Consider the following 15,233-nt stretch of genomic DNA (forward strand, 5'->3'; position numbering starts at 1 on the left):
GTGGACTGTACTGTTATTGATATTACTAGTGATCTGAAACTGACTGGAATTAACTTTTAAAAAAAATTTATTTATTTGAAAGGCAGAGTTACAGAGAGGCAGAGGCAGAAAGAGAGAGAGAGAGAGAGAGGTCTTCCATCCGCTGGTTCACTCCCCAAGTGGCCACAACAGTGGAGCTGGGCTGATCTGAAGCCAGGAGCTTCTTCCAGGTCTCCCACATGGGTGCAGGGACTCAAGGACTTGGGCCATCTTGTACTGCTTTCCTAGGTCATAGCGGAGAGCTGGATCAGAAGCTGAGCAGCCAGGGAACTGGTGCCCTTATAGGATGCCTGCACTCAGGCAGTGGCTTTACCTAGTATGCCACAGCGCTAGTCTTTGGAATTAACATTTATCTTCCATTTTAAGAGTTTAATGCTTTATAGTGACTGTTGCTTTTCCTTTATGTACACCAGTACCTGTCAGAATAAAATTGTAATGCTTGATAATCTTTAAAAATGAAAATTTTCATTATTAAAATGACTCATTTTTGGCCGGCGCCGCGGCTCACTAGGCTAATCCTCCGCCTTGCAGCGTCAGCACACCGGGTTCTAGTCCCGGTCGGGGCACCGATCCTGTCCCGGTTGCCCCTCTTCCAGGCCAGCTCTCTGCTGTGGCCAGGGAGTGCAGTGGAGGATGGCCCAAGTGCTTGGGCCCTGCACCCCATGGGAGACCAGGATAAGTACCTGGCTCCTGCCATCGGATCAGCGTGGTGCGCCGGCCACAGCGCGCCTACCGCGGCGGCCATTGGAGGGTGAACCAACGGCAAAAGGAAGACCTTTCTCTCTGTCTCTCTCTCACTGTCCACTCTGCCTGTCAAAAAAAATAAATAAAAAATAAATAAAATAAATAAAGTGACTCATTTTTGAAGTCTGAGAAAAGAAGATGAAGTGAACACCAAACACCACAAGTTCAAAAACTCGTAAATCATATCCAGTATGGCGCAACAGGTTAAGCTGCTGCCTGCGGCATAGTATCCCACATGAGCTCCAGTTGAAGTCTCACTGCTGCACTTCTGATCCAGTTCCCTACAAATGTACCTGGGAAAGCAGTGAAGATGACCCAAGTCCTGGCCCTCTGCCATCCACATGGGAGACCTAGATGGAGGTTTAGGCTCCTGCTTTTAGCCTAGCTCAACCCTGGCTGTTGAGGCTATTTTGTGAGTGAACCAGTGGATGGAAGATCTCTCTCTCCTTCCTTCCCTTGCTGTCTGTAACTATGCCTTTGAAAGAGGGTTAGAGAGAGACAAAGAGAGATTGAGATCTTCGATCTGCTGGTTCACTCCCCAAATGGCCCCAACAGCTGGAGCTTGAGCTGGTCCGAAGTCAGGAGCCAGGAACTTCTTCAAGGTCTCCCACATGGATGCAGGGTCCCAAGCACTTGGGCTGTCTTCCGCTGCTTTCCCAGGCATATTAGCAGGAGCTGGTTCAGAAGTGGAGCAGCTGGACCTCAAACCTATGTCCATATGGATGCCAGTGCCACAGGCAGCGGCTTTACCCACTACACCTCAGCGCCAGCCCCTAAAAAATTTTTTTTTTAAATCGTAAATCTACTACCTAGGATAACTACTTCTATTTTGATGTTTTTCTTCCAATTCTTGGTATATGTTTATGGATTTGTTGAATTATACCAGTGATTTTCTTTTTTTGTTTGTTTCTTAAATGTCTCTCTGTTATACCTTTGGGTATAACATAATAGCAGATCTTGATGTTCTGAAACTTGTTTATTGCAACAAATGACACATCCTTTGTCTTAGGTTGTAGTATTGCTGCTTGCATTGTTATTATGGCTTGAGGCAGAAGTTAGGGGAATTACCATCATCAAGTAAATAAAGGCCACCAACGTTTTGTGTATTGACTCAGTGTTTTAGAATTGGGGACTTGAGATTTTTTAGAAGTTGGAGGGTTCTTTGTGCTGAATGGAAGATTGTGTTCAAATCCTTCTGACAATGTATGATTTGTATTTTTCCCATCTCTGTGAGGTTAGAATTTCTTATAACTAGGGGTATTATGATCATGCAAATTTTATTTTTCAAGGCCTGGCACAGAATAGATGCCCAATGGATTATGCCTGATATGACTTCTTTTGCCAGGAATGGGATGAACATACACATTGCCTACACATTGTTACTTATCTATTGCTATGAAACACACACCTCAAAATTAGTAGCATAAGGCACACACACACTTAATTTCTCATGTAGTTTTTGTGAGTCAGGAATCTAGGTTCAATCTAGCTGGGTGATTTTGACTCTGGGATTTTTCAGAAAAGTGCAGTTGGTATAATGACCAGTGCTGTGGTCATCTGAAGGCTTAATTGAAGCTGGAGGATGCACTTCAAAGATAGTTCATTCATGTGGTTGTTGGCAGGAAGCCATATAGGTCTTTCTGTAGGGCTCTTGCGTATACTAATATATGGTAGCTGGCTTTCTGAAGAACAAGGAGGAAGCTCTGATGCCTTTTATGACCTACTATTGAAAGTTGAATACTATCATTTTCACTTTATTTTTTTAAGAATGAGTCACTAAGTCCATTTGCATATTCAAGAAGATGGGAGTTGGGCCATATCTCTTGAGAAATTTAATCATCTGTTGGAATACTCTTTAACAAATAAATAATTTCTTTTTATTTAAAAGAGATACCTTCCATCTACTGATTTACTTCTCAAATGCCTGTAACAGCTGAGGCTGCGCCAGGGTGGAAACAGGAGGTAGGAACTCAGTTGGATCTCCTACGTGAATGGCAGAGATCCTGTGAACCTTTTACTTTCTAGGGTGTGCATTATTAGCAGGAATCTGGGATCAGAAGTGGAGCCAGGACTCACACCCCATCTACTCTGATATGAGATGTGAGCATCCATTGGGATGCCAAATACCTTCCCTCTGTTGGATGTACTTTAAGATCAACATACACATGTTGGTTCTTAAACTTGAAAATAATTAATATTCAGCATTGGGGTGAACTGACTCAAATGAACTAATTTCATTTTTTTTTTTTTAAGATTTATTTTGAAAGAGTTACAGAGAGATAGAAATCTTCTTCCTCTAGTTTACTCCCAAGATGGCCACAATGGCAAGTGTTGGGCCAGGCTGAAGCCAGGAACCAGGAGCTTCATCTTGTTCTCCCATGTGGCTGGCAGAGGCCCAACGACTTGGACCATCTTCCATTGTTTTTCCCAGACCATTAGCAGGGAGCCGGATCGGAAATAAGTGGGCAGCTATACCCTGTTCATGGATCAGAAGGTACTTCTCTCCAGATTACCCTGTGAACACCAACCTCCAGCTGATATTTTTTGTTAAAAAAAATTGACAGGCTGTATCTAAAACTTAAAGAAATGCAAAAGACAGTATAACCAAAATAGTTTTTTAAAAAGCAAGCATGCTTATATTTCCTATTTAAAATATACTGTGAAGTTACACTAGTGAAGACAGTGTGTTTATGTAGGGATCAAATAGAGGATCCAGAAACAGACCTGCAGTTATATGGCTACTTCATTTGTAGTGAATAGGCCAAGACAATTTGATAGAGAAAAGGCCATCTTTTCAAAACTTGTGCTAGAACTATCTGGACATCTCTTTAGATAAGAAATAAATCCTAGTACTTACCCATACAAAACTACTAGGAAGAATATAATAAAATTTATGTGACCTTTGGTTAGATTTCTTAGGGAATAGAACATAAACCATAAAATGAGGAATTGATTAAGTAGACTTGCTTACACTTTAAAACTCATGTTCTTTGAAAGATACCATTAAGAAATCAAAGGCAAACCAATGACTGGGAGAAAATACTCATGATATTCATAATATAGGTGGCTAACAAGTCTGCAAACTTGAATATATTTTAAGAAGCTCTTATAAATCAATAGAGAGAAATAAATTTAATGGTAAGATTTAAACAGTTGCTTGCTTCAGAGATGTGTGAGTGGTCAACAAGCACATGGAAAGATGCTTATCATTAAATATTTAATCATTGTTTGTAAGTGATGGGCATTTGGAGTAGTGGTCAAGATGCCACTTTGGATGCTTACATCTCACATCAGAGTGCTTGGATTCATGTCCTGGCTCTGCTCCCAATTCCATCTTCCTGCTAATGTGTACCCTCGGAGGCATCAGGTAATAATGGCCCAAGTAGTTGGGTCCCCTGACCCAGCCTTGCTTTGGGCATTTGGGCAGTGAGTGAGCTGATGGGAAATTTCTGTCTTCTTTCAAATAAAAATAAGTTTAAAAAGAGGAACATGAACTAAAACCATAGTGAGCTATCACAATACAGCTGCTAGAATAGCTAAAATTAAAGACAAAATATGAGATACTGGTGAGAATTAATAGCATTTAGAATTCTTAATAAATTGATGATTGGGGTATATAATGGTATGGCCAATTGGGAATATAATTTGCTGATGTCCAATAAATTTAAAGCCACACTTATCATATGACCCACCAATTTCATTTCCAAGTATTTAACCATGAGAAATGAAAGCACATCTGTAGAAAGACTTGTGTGGATGTTCATAGAGGATATGTATAATAACCAATTCCTAGAAAGAACCCAAATGTCCTTTAACAGGTGAATGGATAAATTGCAGTATATTGTATAATGAAATAACCATTCAGCAGTAAAACAAAAAACATTCAGCAGTATGGGTGGATATCAAAAAATAATATGCTGAATGAAATACCACAAGAATAAATCTTATATAATTTCATTCACAAGGAACTTATAATCTAGACAGATCTAATGTGTAGTGCTATCCGAGAAGTATTTGCTTTAGGCTAGGGTGGTAGGAGTTAGGGATTGAATAAGAAGGGGCACAGAGGAGATCTCTGAGATAATTGAATTGTTTTAAATTTTGATTGGTAGGGACTGTACTTATGTTTGTCTAAACTCATCTCACTTTTTTTTTTTTTAAAGATTTATTAATTTGAAAGAGTTACATAGAGACAAAGGCAGAGAGAGAGGTCTTCCATCTGCTGGTTCACTCCCCAAATGGCTGCAGTGGATGGAACTGGGCTGATCAGAAGCCAGGAGCTGCTTCCAGGTCTCCCATGTAGGTGCAGAGACCCAAGCACTTGGGCCATCTTCCATTGTTTTCCTGGGCCACAGGCAGAGAGCAGGATCGGAAGTAGAGCAGCCAGGATTCGAACCGGCACCCATATGGGATGCCGGCACTACAAGCAGTATCTTTACCCACTACCCCACACTGCTGGCCCCGTCTCAGTTTTCTTGAAATGTGTGGATTTTATTGTATAGAAATTATACCTCTGGGCTGGCGCTATGGCTCATTTAGTTAATTCTCCGCCTGCAGCACTGGCATCTTCCAGTCCAGCTCTCTGCTGTGGCCTGGGAAGGCAGTGGAGGATGGCCCAAGTCCTTGGGCCCTGAACCCGCATGGAAGACCAGGAGAAGCACCTGGTTCCTGGCTTCGGATCAGCGCACTGCACCTGCCGCAGCACGCCAGCCGCGGCGGCCATTGGGGGTGGTGAACCAATGGAAAAGGAAGACCTTTCTCTCTGTCTCTCTCACTGTCCACTCTGCCTGTCAAAAAAAAAAGTACACCAGATCTAAGGGAGAAGAATGTCACACTGTTCCTTCATTTTCTAGTGGAGTTGGCTCCCCTCCCTTTTTTCCTCACATCTTAGTGTTATAAATTTCTTGGTATTAGTTGCAGGGTGCTGGGGTGCCTCTTTTGGACCTTTTGTGAAATCTTCTTGTGGAATATGCTGTGCTGTTACGGCTGCTGAATCATTGTGCTTCTTAACCAGTTTGTTAAGGTAAGAGAGTGAAGATAGCTCCTGACTCCTTTTAACTGACTCACCTCTTATGGTTGCAGATTCTCATAAACATAAAGATAAACACAAAGATCGAGAACACCGACACAAAGAGCACAAGAAGGACAAAGACAAGGACCGGGAAAAGTCCAAGCATAGCAACAGGTAAGGATTGAATCAGCAAGTACCTGCTTCATCATTTGGCAGTATATTGGCCATTGCTTGGTTTACCTGGAATAGGCATTAAGTTGACTCATAGGTAAATAGCAGGTATAACAAAGTAAGCAGAGACTATATATGACATTAATGTTGCTAAGAGGATGACCTTTACCCTAGATGGCCACAAAGGCCAGAGCTGTGCCGATCCAAAGCCAGGAGCTTCTTCTGGGTTTTCCATTTGTATGCAGGGGCCTAAGGACTTGGGCCATCTTCTATCCCAGGCCACAGCAGAGAGCTGGATCAGATCAGAAGTGGAGCAGCCGGAACTCAAACCGGTGCCCATATGGGATGCTGGCACTGTAGGCGGCAGCCTTATCTGCTATGCCACAGCACCGGCCCCAACATATGGGTTCATTGTAACACTTTGTGGTGTGTAGTCAAATGTCCATATATTTGCCTCTGTATAAGGTGACGGGTCTGGGGAGCTGAGATCTTTTTTCCTTCCTTCTTTCTATTATTTAAAGACTGTATTTTACAAATTCTTAACTTGGGCTTCCGCGGTCTATGAAATTATATACAAAAAGTTGAATTTATGTGATGATCTAGAGTAGAATATTCCTAGTGTTCATCAAGTTATCAGAGGGTTTCAGCTCCCCTGGCTCCCACAAAAACCAATAACTACAAATACAGAAAGATGTTTTTCTTGTTCATTTTGATGTTATTTCTTGATGTAGGAGGCAAGTGGTTAAACTCACTCATTGAAAATGAGATTTATGCTTTGATTTTGATTTAAAGGCAGTTGTGGGACAGGTGTGTGGCATGTAGTGTAGCAAAGACATGTTTCCATTCTAGAGTCCCTTAGAACTACTTCAGTAGTTTATCTTACTGATGTGTGTTTGTGTGTGTGTGTATGTGTGTGTGTTTGTATAAAGCACTTTATTTATTTATTTATTTGAAAGTTTAGAGTTACACAGGGAGAGAAGGAGAGGCAGAGAGAGGTCTTCCATTCACTGGTTTACTCCCTAGTTGGCTGCAACGGCTGGAGCTGCGCTGATCTGATGCCAGGAGCCAGGAGCTTCTTCCAGGTCTCCCACGTGGGTTCAGGGGCCTAAGGACTTGGGCCATCTTCTACCACGTCTTCTACTTTCTCTCTCTCTGCCTCCTCTCTGTGTAACTCTGACTTTCAAGTAAATAAATAAATTTTTTATTTTTTATTTATTTATTTTTATTTTTTTGACAGGCAGAGTGGACAGTGAGAGAGACAGAGAGAAAGGTCTTCCTTTTGCCGTTGGTTCACCCTCCAGTGGCTGCCACGGCTGATGCGCTGCGGCCGGCGCACCGTGCTGATCTGAAGGCAGGAGCAGGTGCTTATCCTGGTCTCCCATGTGGGTACAGGGCCCAAAAAACTCGGGCCATCCTCCACTGCATTCCCTAGCCACAGCAGAGAGCTGGACAGGAAGAGGGGCAGCCGGGACAGAATCTGGTGCCCCGACCGGGACTAGAACCCGGTGTGCCGGCGCCACAGGTGGAGGATTAGCCTCTTGAGCCGCAGCGCCGGCCAATAAATAAATTTTTTAAAAAATAATCATCTGCTACATCTGTGACCTTTTTTCGTTCACTTGATCTTCTTGGTTTCCATTTTCATTCATATAGTTTTCAGAGATTTTACTACCTCTTTTTTTTTCCTTTGGACAGGCAGAGTGGACAATGAGAGAGAGAGAGAGACAAAGGTCTTCCTTTTGCCTTTGGTTCACCCTCCAATGGCCGCCATGGCTGGCGCACTGTGGTCATCATACCGTGCTGATCCGAAGCCAGGAGCCAGGTGCTTCTCCTGGTCTCCCATGCAGGTGCAGGGCCCAAAAACTTGGGCCATCCTCTACTGCACTCCCGGGCCACAGCAGAGAGCTGGCCTGGAAGAGGGGCAACCAGGACAGAATCTGGCGCCTCGACCGGGACTAGAACCCTGTGTGCTGGCGCTGCAGGTGGAAGATTAGCCTATTGAGCTGCGGCGCCGGCCTTACTGCCTCTTTCACAAGTCATTAATACAAGTAGATAGAAAATCACTAATGATATGGAAAATATGAACAGTGTCAACTAACTTCATCTAATTGACATGAAAAATTTTTAAAAAGCTCATGGAAATAGATACCTGACAGATAATTGGCATTTACTGGTATGAGTATTTATTCAATCAATGAGTAAATGTTGTATGAGTAGAACATCTCCTATCTTCCTTCCTTCCTCCCACCCCACCTCAAAGATTTATTTATTTCTCAAAGAGGGAGAAACACAAAGAAATCTTCCATCTACTCTTTCACTCCCGAAATGGCTGCAGTGGCTAGGGCTGGGCCAGGCTGAAGCCAGGAGCCTGGAATTCCATCTGGTCTCCAGGATGGGTGGCAGGAACCCAAGAACCTGGGCATCATCCACTGCATTCTCAGGTGCATTAACAGGGAGCTGGATTGGAAGCAGCAGAGCAGCCAGGACTTGAACCAGTGCTGTCTGCATCTGTTCTTTATTTTTATTAATCTTCTATAGGATAGCTACTATTTCCCTTTGGTTATCCCTTTTTCAAACAGCTTTTTGTGTTTTTGTGGCAAAATATACATAACATAAAATGGACATAAGATGGGAGCTGGAACTCAATCCAAGTCTCCTACATAGGTGGTGCGAACCTAAATACTTGAGCCATCACCACTGCCTCCTAGGGTCTGCATTAAGAGGAATTTGGAGTCAGAAGCAAGAGATGGGTGTTGAACTCCAGTACTCTGCTATAGGATGCAGCCTTTTTTTTTTTTTTAAGATTTACTTATATGAAAGAGCAAGATATTCAGTCACACCCCAAACGGCAACAAAGCCAGGGGCCAGTATTTCCATCTGAGTCTCCCATTGGGTAACAGTTGCCCAAGTATTTGAGCCACCTTCTACTGTTTTCCCAGGTGCCTCAGCAGGAAACTGAATCAGAAATGGAGTAGCCAGGAGTCAAACCAGCATTCTGCTATGGGATGCAAGTGTCAGATCCTATGGCTTAACCTACTGTACCACAGCACCAGCCACAGGATGCAGGCATTTTAGCCATGAAGTCAAATGGCCCCTCCACATAGATTTTTCATTCTACTTTCTGTCTCTGATCTCCCTATTACAGGTATCTCGTATAAATGGAATCATCTAATACTTGTCTGATTTATTTGCCCTTAGGATGATGTTTTTAATTTTTATCATCCATGCTGTCGCGTATCAATAACAGTCAAATTTCTGAGAGTGAACCAAAGGATATGAAAGCTTGCTCTTTATTCCTCTGTGTGTCTGTCTTTCAAACAAATTTTTTGTTGTTTTTTGTTAATTTAAAAGATTATTGATTTACTTGAAAACTAGAGCGACACAGAAAGCAACACAGAAGATACAAAGATATTCCATCTGTTGGTTTATTCCACAAGTGGTTATAATAGTCAGAACTAGGCCAGGCTGAAGCCAGGAGCCAGGAACTCTATCCTGGTGGCGGGGACCCAAGTATGGATTGGAAGTGGAGCAGCCAAGATTTGAACTCGCGCTCTAATATGGGATGCTGGCATTGCATTGTAGCACCACAGTGCCGTTCCCCAGTGTGTGTGTGTGTGTGTGTTTATTGATTATTTTAAAGACAAAATTTTTAAATACTGATCTCATGTTCTCTGGTCCATCTACTTCACTAACCATAATTTATGATTGTGGTAGGAGAAAGATAGCTAAAGGGCTTTGGGATATAAGTTTAGCCAGATACCTGTGCTCATGTTCTGGCTCTAGCCTCTATTCCAGCTTCCTGCTAATGAACACCCTAGGTGGCAGCAGTGATGACTCAAGCAGTTAGATTCCTGCCATCCATGTTGGAGACCTGACTTGAGCTCCTTGGCGTTTGAGGGCCTTTGTGGAATGAACCACTCAATAGGACCTTTCTCTTCAGAAAAATTTAAAACTGATGTGGTTTCAGTATAATTTTTCTTGAAAAATCTATAGTAACTTAGTAGCTTCTATATAGAAGTCTTATTCCTGGCCCATTCATTTAGTTCTGTGATGTTTGATAGCTTACCAAATGTTCCTCAACTCAACTTCTTTACATTAATACATGGTTCAGAGGGGAATTATAGGAGTTAACAAATATAGAGGCTCTTTGTGGACTCTTCTATAGATGTGAAGAGATGACATCTATTAAAAGCACACTTCTTCAAGATCATAGCGTAGGCAAAATCAAGAGTTTGTTGAGCATACTTTTGTGTCTCTGGGTATTTTCTTCATCTTAAAGCAGAATATTTAGGAAAATAATGGCCTGTTTACCTTGGAAAAACCTTGCCTGAATTTCTGTATATCAGTAAATCTAGCCCTGGGTTTCTATGTAAGTTTAAGACATTTTAATGTGTTGTAAATCGAGTTTTAAATACTTCCTGTTTTGACCTCTACTGACACAAACCTCTTTGCAACAAAGCAAGTGTATGTTACAGTCCATTAAAACTGGTGCACTGTGTTTCTTATTAAGTGACTTAGAATTTACCTAGTAGTGATAGTTTTTTCAGTTTTCTTCTGTAGCAGATTAAGAACACCTAGAGGATTGTTTAATCATTCCTTAAACTCAGAATAATTAACAATTATTGCGTGTTCTATTCCACAGTACTTCTGTTGTTTCCAAATTTGCGAAGCAAGCCTGGATAATTTTGTGGCCATATTTTATGAGGAATCAAACATTGCTGTCTCCCTCCATTCCCTGTTGGATATTGGCATCCATCATTTATCTTCAGGTTGTACTCAGTACCAAAGTCTAGGAGAGCTGTTACTCTGCAGCCAATAACAGCAGTACTTCAGACTTGGATTGTTAGCCAAGAGAGAGTAGCTGTTCTGCTGGGACTGAATAGGGTATGGACCCACCTCCCAGCAAATCGCATCTTCCTTATTTTATTTGATTCCTCTGTATTGTCCCCCTTCAAAGTGCAACATAAGGATAATAATGAGCATATTTGAAAGTTCATTTCATCTTATTTTCTGTTTGAATGCACAGGAATCTGAGAACATGTACCCAAAGTCACAGAGCAGCATGGTAGCAGAATAAGGATGAGAGACCAGGGTTCCTGAGTCTGCACTATAGTATTCTTCAAGTTTAAAAAAAAAAAAAAAATCTCCCCTAAGAAAATTAATTGTATAGCCAAACTTTCGATTTAAGTACAAGTTCCTCTCTCTCAAATGATGTCATAAGCAGCTCAGATTTTCAGTTGTTAGGCCATTTTACACACTGCCTTTTTCTCTTCCAGCTCCAGATTTCTGGCTTGGGAAATATTAACCTCATCCAATTTTGACCTTATGAAAACCCCATAGCTGGCGCTGCGGCCAGTGCACTGTGCCGATCCGAAGCCAGGAGCCAGGTGCTTCCTCCTGGTCTCCCATGCAGGTGCAGGGCCCAAGCACTTGGGCCATCCTCCACTGCCCTCCCTGGCCACAGCAGAGAGCTGGACTGGAAGAGAAGCAACCGGGACAGAATCCGGTGCCCCAACTGAGACTAGAACCCAGGGTACCAGCACTGCAGGCAGAGGATTAGCCAAGTGAGCTGCGGCGCCGGCCTAAACTTCACATCCTTTTAAAAAATACATAAATATTATCAAAAGAAGTAAAAGACTACTCTTACAGATACCAAGGAATTACCAAACTCGAGGATGTTACCAAGATAGTTCTCTTAAATTTCTTTCTTTAATACTAAGTCTTATATAAAAAATTAAAAGCAATTTGAAGGAAGTGTCTAATTTTAGAAAATAAGATTCTAAGGTATGAAAAAATGACATGGGCTGGCGCTGTGGCTTACTTGGTTAATTCTCCACCTGCGGCACTGGCATCCCATATGGGCACCGGGGTAGTCCCATTTGCACCTCTTCCAGTCCAGCTCTCTGTTGTGACCCGGGAGGGCAGTGGAGGATGGCCCAAGTGCTTGGGCCCTCGCACCCGCATGGAAGACCAGGAAGAAGCACCTGGCTCTTGGCTTTGGATCGGCGCAGCACCAGCCATAGTGGCCATTTGGGGAGTGAACCAACGGAAGGAAGACCTTTCTCTCTCTCTCTCTCTCTCTCTCTCTCTCTGTCTACAACTCTGTCAAATTAAAAAAAAATACATTCTGGGCTGCTGCTATGGTGTAGCAAGGTATAGCTGCCACCTGTGATGCTGGCATTCCATGTGAGTGCCAGTTCTAGTCCCGGCTGCACCACTTCCAATCCAGCTCTCTGCTATGGCATGGGAAAGCAGTAGAAGATCGCTCAAGCCCTTGGGCCCTTGCACCTCCACCTCCTGGCTTCTGATTGGCTCAGCTTCAGCCATTGTAGCCATTTGGGGAATGAACCAACAGTTGGAAGAGTTTTCTCTCTCTCTTCCTTTGCCTCTTCTGTAACTCTGCCTTTCAAATAAATAAATCTTTTTAAAAAAAGAAAAAAATGACATGCCTCTTCTTTTTTTTTTTTTTTTAAAACAGGGAGGTGGTGGTGGTGGGAAGAACTCCCCTAGGTGCTGGTTTGTTCTCCAAATGCCTTTAACACCTGGGACCTGACCAAAGCTATTAGCTGGGAACCCATTCCCAGGCTTGTACATAGATAGCAAGAATGCCAACTACCTTACTTATCACAGCTGCCTCCCAGAGTCTGCATTAGCAGGAAGCTGGAGTCAGGATCTGGAGCTGGATTCTTAACCCAGCTACTTTGATATGGGATGTGGGTATATTAACTTGCAGGCCCAATGCCTGCCCATAATTTTTTACTGTATCTCTGGCCAACTTTAAACCCAGCACTGAGACTGGAGTAATGGGTTTGTAGAAAGCTAGGAAAGACAGAAAACTATTGCTATAACACACCAAGGGCAGTAGTTTTCCAGCCATTTTGGTAGTGCTAATCTATACTTGTCATTGTGAAAAACATCTGAGAATAAGGATGTTTTTGGCTTCTGTTTTCCCTTAAGTCCTAAATTCTACCTGGATTAAAATTGAGAAAAGGTATGGTTTTAGGAAAATGCATTTGAATTGAGCATCCCATTCATAAATTATGGGAGATTTTTCTGAAAGTAATCAAATTTAAAAGATTTTCCTGCTCCTTTCATTGTGAACTGTTGGCCTAAGCATTTCATTCCTCTGCATAACCCTATATCAATTTGTCCAGGGGAAATGGACAGTCAACATAGGTAGTAGGTGGAAAGGCTGCGTTGTTTAGAAATAAGGAAACAGTACCACTTCCATTCACAACAGAGTCAGTGATGTATTGGAAAGTGCACTAACATAGAAGTCAGAAGGCCAAGTTCTGTCATTTGCAAGCTATGAATTCTAATTCAAGCTGTTTAATTTATAGGTTTAATTTTTTACTTTGGTCAAGTGTTGATAACAACACCTGCCTTGTCAGACTTTCAAGCTTGTCTATTCTCATGATAGCTCATTGAAAACTATAACATCCTAAATAATTGATAATGATGGTGATGATGGTGATAGTTATCACCAAGCCTGATAGAATGTCATGCAGATAAATTTGGAGCTGTAAGTTTTGGTAGCTGAAGCTAATTGAGTAGTTACTGATAGCATCTAATTAAGCTCCCTGATATTTTCAATTATATCAAGCCCTATTTTAATAAACTATAATTATCATTGGCAAACTTTCATGGTGGAGACAGCATTTGAGGTAGCCATTGAATGATGATTAAGATCTTGACAAGGGAAGATAATGGCTAGAAAGAGGAGCATTCCAGACAGTGAGAACCATAGAAGATGGAGATATTGTAGCATATGCTTTGTTTTGGGAGGAATCCAGGTATCTGGACACATGAATTACACAGGGTAGAATAGAAGAAAATGAGGCCTGAAATTGTAGCTTCAGATAGAACAGCTCAACACTGCTTCAGGAACTTAGAACTTGATTTTGAAGGGAGCAGAAGCCATTGGAAATGACTGAGAAAGGAGGACATAGAATACAGAAAACAGGTTTCTATCTTGGGTGGTGGGTTTATACTATTAATAGAGATAAGGAATTTCGATAAGGAAGGCAGGGGAGTTCAGATTATGTATTGGTTTTGGAAACCTTGGTCACATCCCTTTTATCCTCCAGTCTGCAAACAGAGGATTAAATACTTAGTAAGATTTCGTTCAACTCAAAGTTTCAATACTTACAAAGAAGGTTCCTCCCACCCGACTCACACTTCTCTGTGGTTTCACTTCAAATGTTTTAGCACCCACAGAGTACAAAAATATTAAATGGGGAATTCTGGAAGTAAACAATTTGTATGTTTTAAATTGTGCATTCTTCTGAGCAGTGTGGTGAAATTTTGCGCTGTCCTGGTAGGGATGTGATTTCATCCCATTGTCTAGCATATGTACACTATATATGTGGTATGCTTGTGAGCTATTTGGTAGTCCTCTTGGTTGTCAGATTGACCATTGAAGTATCTTAGTGCTTGTTTTGGAATCACCCTGATTTTACTTAATAATGGCTGCCAAGTGCAAAAGTAGTGGCTGCTGGCAATTTGTATATGCCAAGCTGTTAAGTGCTTCCCTTAAGTGAAAAGATAAAGCTCTTTTACTTAATAAGGAAAGAAAAGGGAAAAAATTGCATGCTAAGATTGTTAAAATATGTGCTGAGTTAATGTTAATGTGTTTAATTAATGAGTTCAGCTTTATCATGAGCATGTTTGTATAGGCAAACACATAAATATAGGGCTTAGTATTATACTTTTAGGGATCTTGGACCACCTCCCCCATGGGTAAGGAGGGGATACTCTAACAAAGGCATAGTTTTTGTTGAGGAACATTAAGAAAGCTTCATTTTGGAGCCTTTTGGAAATGGTATACCACACCCTTTTTCCCAGAGACATCTTTTGAAGTCTAGAATTTTAAATTTATTCTTTTTTTATATTTTATTTATTCTTCCTCCCTCTGTGCCACCGCCTTTTATTTAACAAACATTATTTATGATTTAACTGTCTGCTTTGCTTGAAAGGGCTGTTGATTTCCCTTCTTTCATAGCTTTGAAACCTCCTCAGCTCTTCACAGGAATCTCCTGTGATCTAATTGGTTGTGTCCTGTAGGAGTCTGCTACCTGAAGAAATGGGCAGCTAGTTGGGCACTAGTGGCTAAGTCCTGTTCTCAGAAGACAAGGAGGCTCCTTCTACCTCTAACAGTGGTGCTTTCTTGCTTTGTTTGGGAAGTAATTGAGTGGTCGGGTGTGTGACTTTGGAGCCATACTTGGCATCAGTTGTAAGTCCTGGTTCTTTCTCAATAGACTCACCTTCTTAG

At 41.8% G+C, this 15,233-nt stretch overlaps 1 protein-coding gene across 1 annotated transcript in view; it reads left to right on the plus strand.

The window, feature by feature from the left end:
* Nucleotides 1-15,233, plus strand: part of TOP1 (DNA topoisomerase I) — a 99,042-nt gene that overhangs the window by 24,346 nt on the left and 59,463 nt on the right. Inside the window, exon 3 of the mRNA XM_062204203.1 lies at nt 5,866-5,968. Within this exon, the coding sequence (XP_062060187.1) occupies nt 5,866-5,968 (103 nt within the window). The remainder of the gene's footprint in view (nt 1-5,865; nt 5,969-15,233) is intronic.

This window comes from Lepus europaeus, chromosome 10 (assembly GCF_033115175.1).
Source record: "Lepus europaeus isolate LE1 chromosome 10, mLepTim1.pri, whole genome shotgun sequence".
Taxonomy (NCBI): Eukaryota; Metazoa; Chordata; class Mammalia; order Lagomorpha; family Leporidae; genus Lepus; species Lepus europaeus.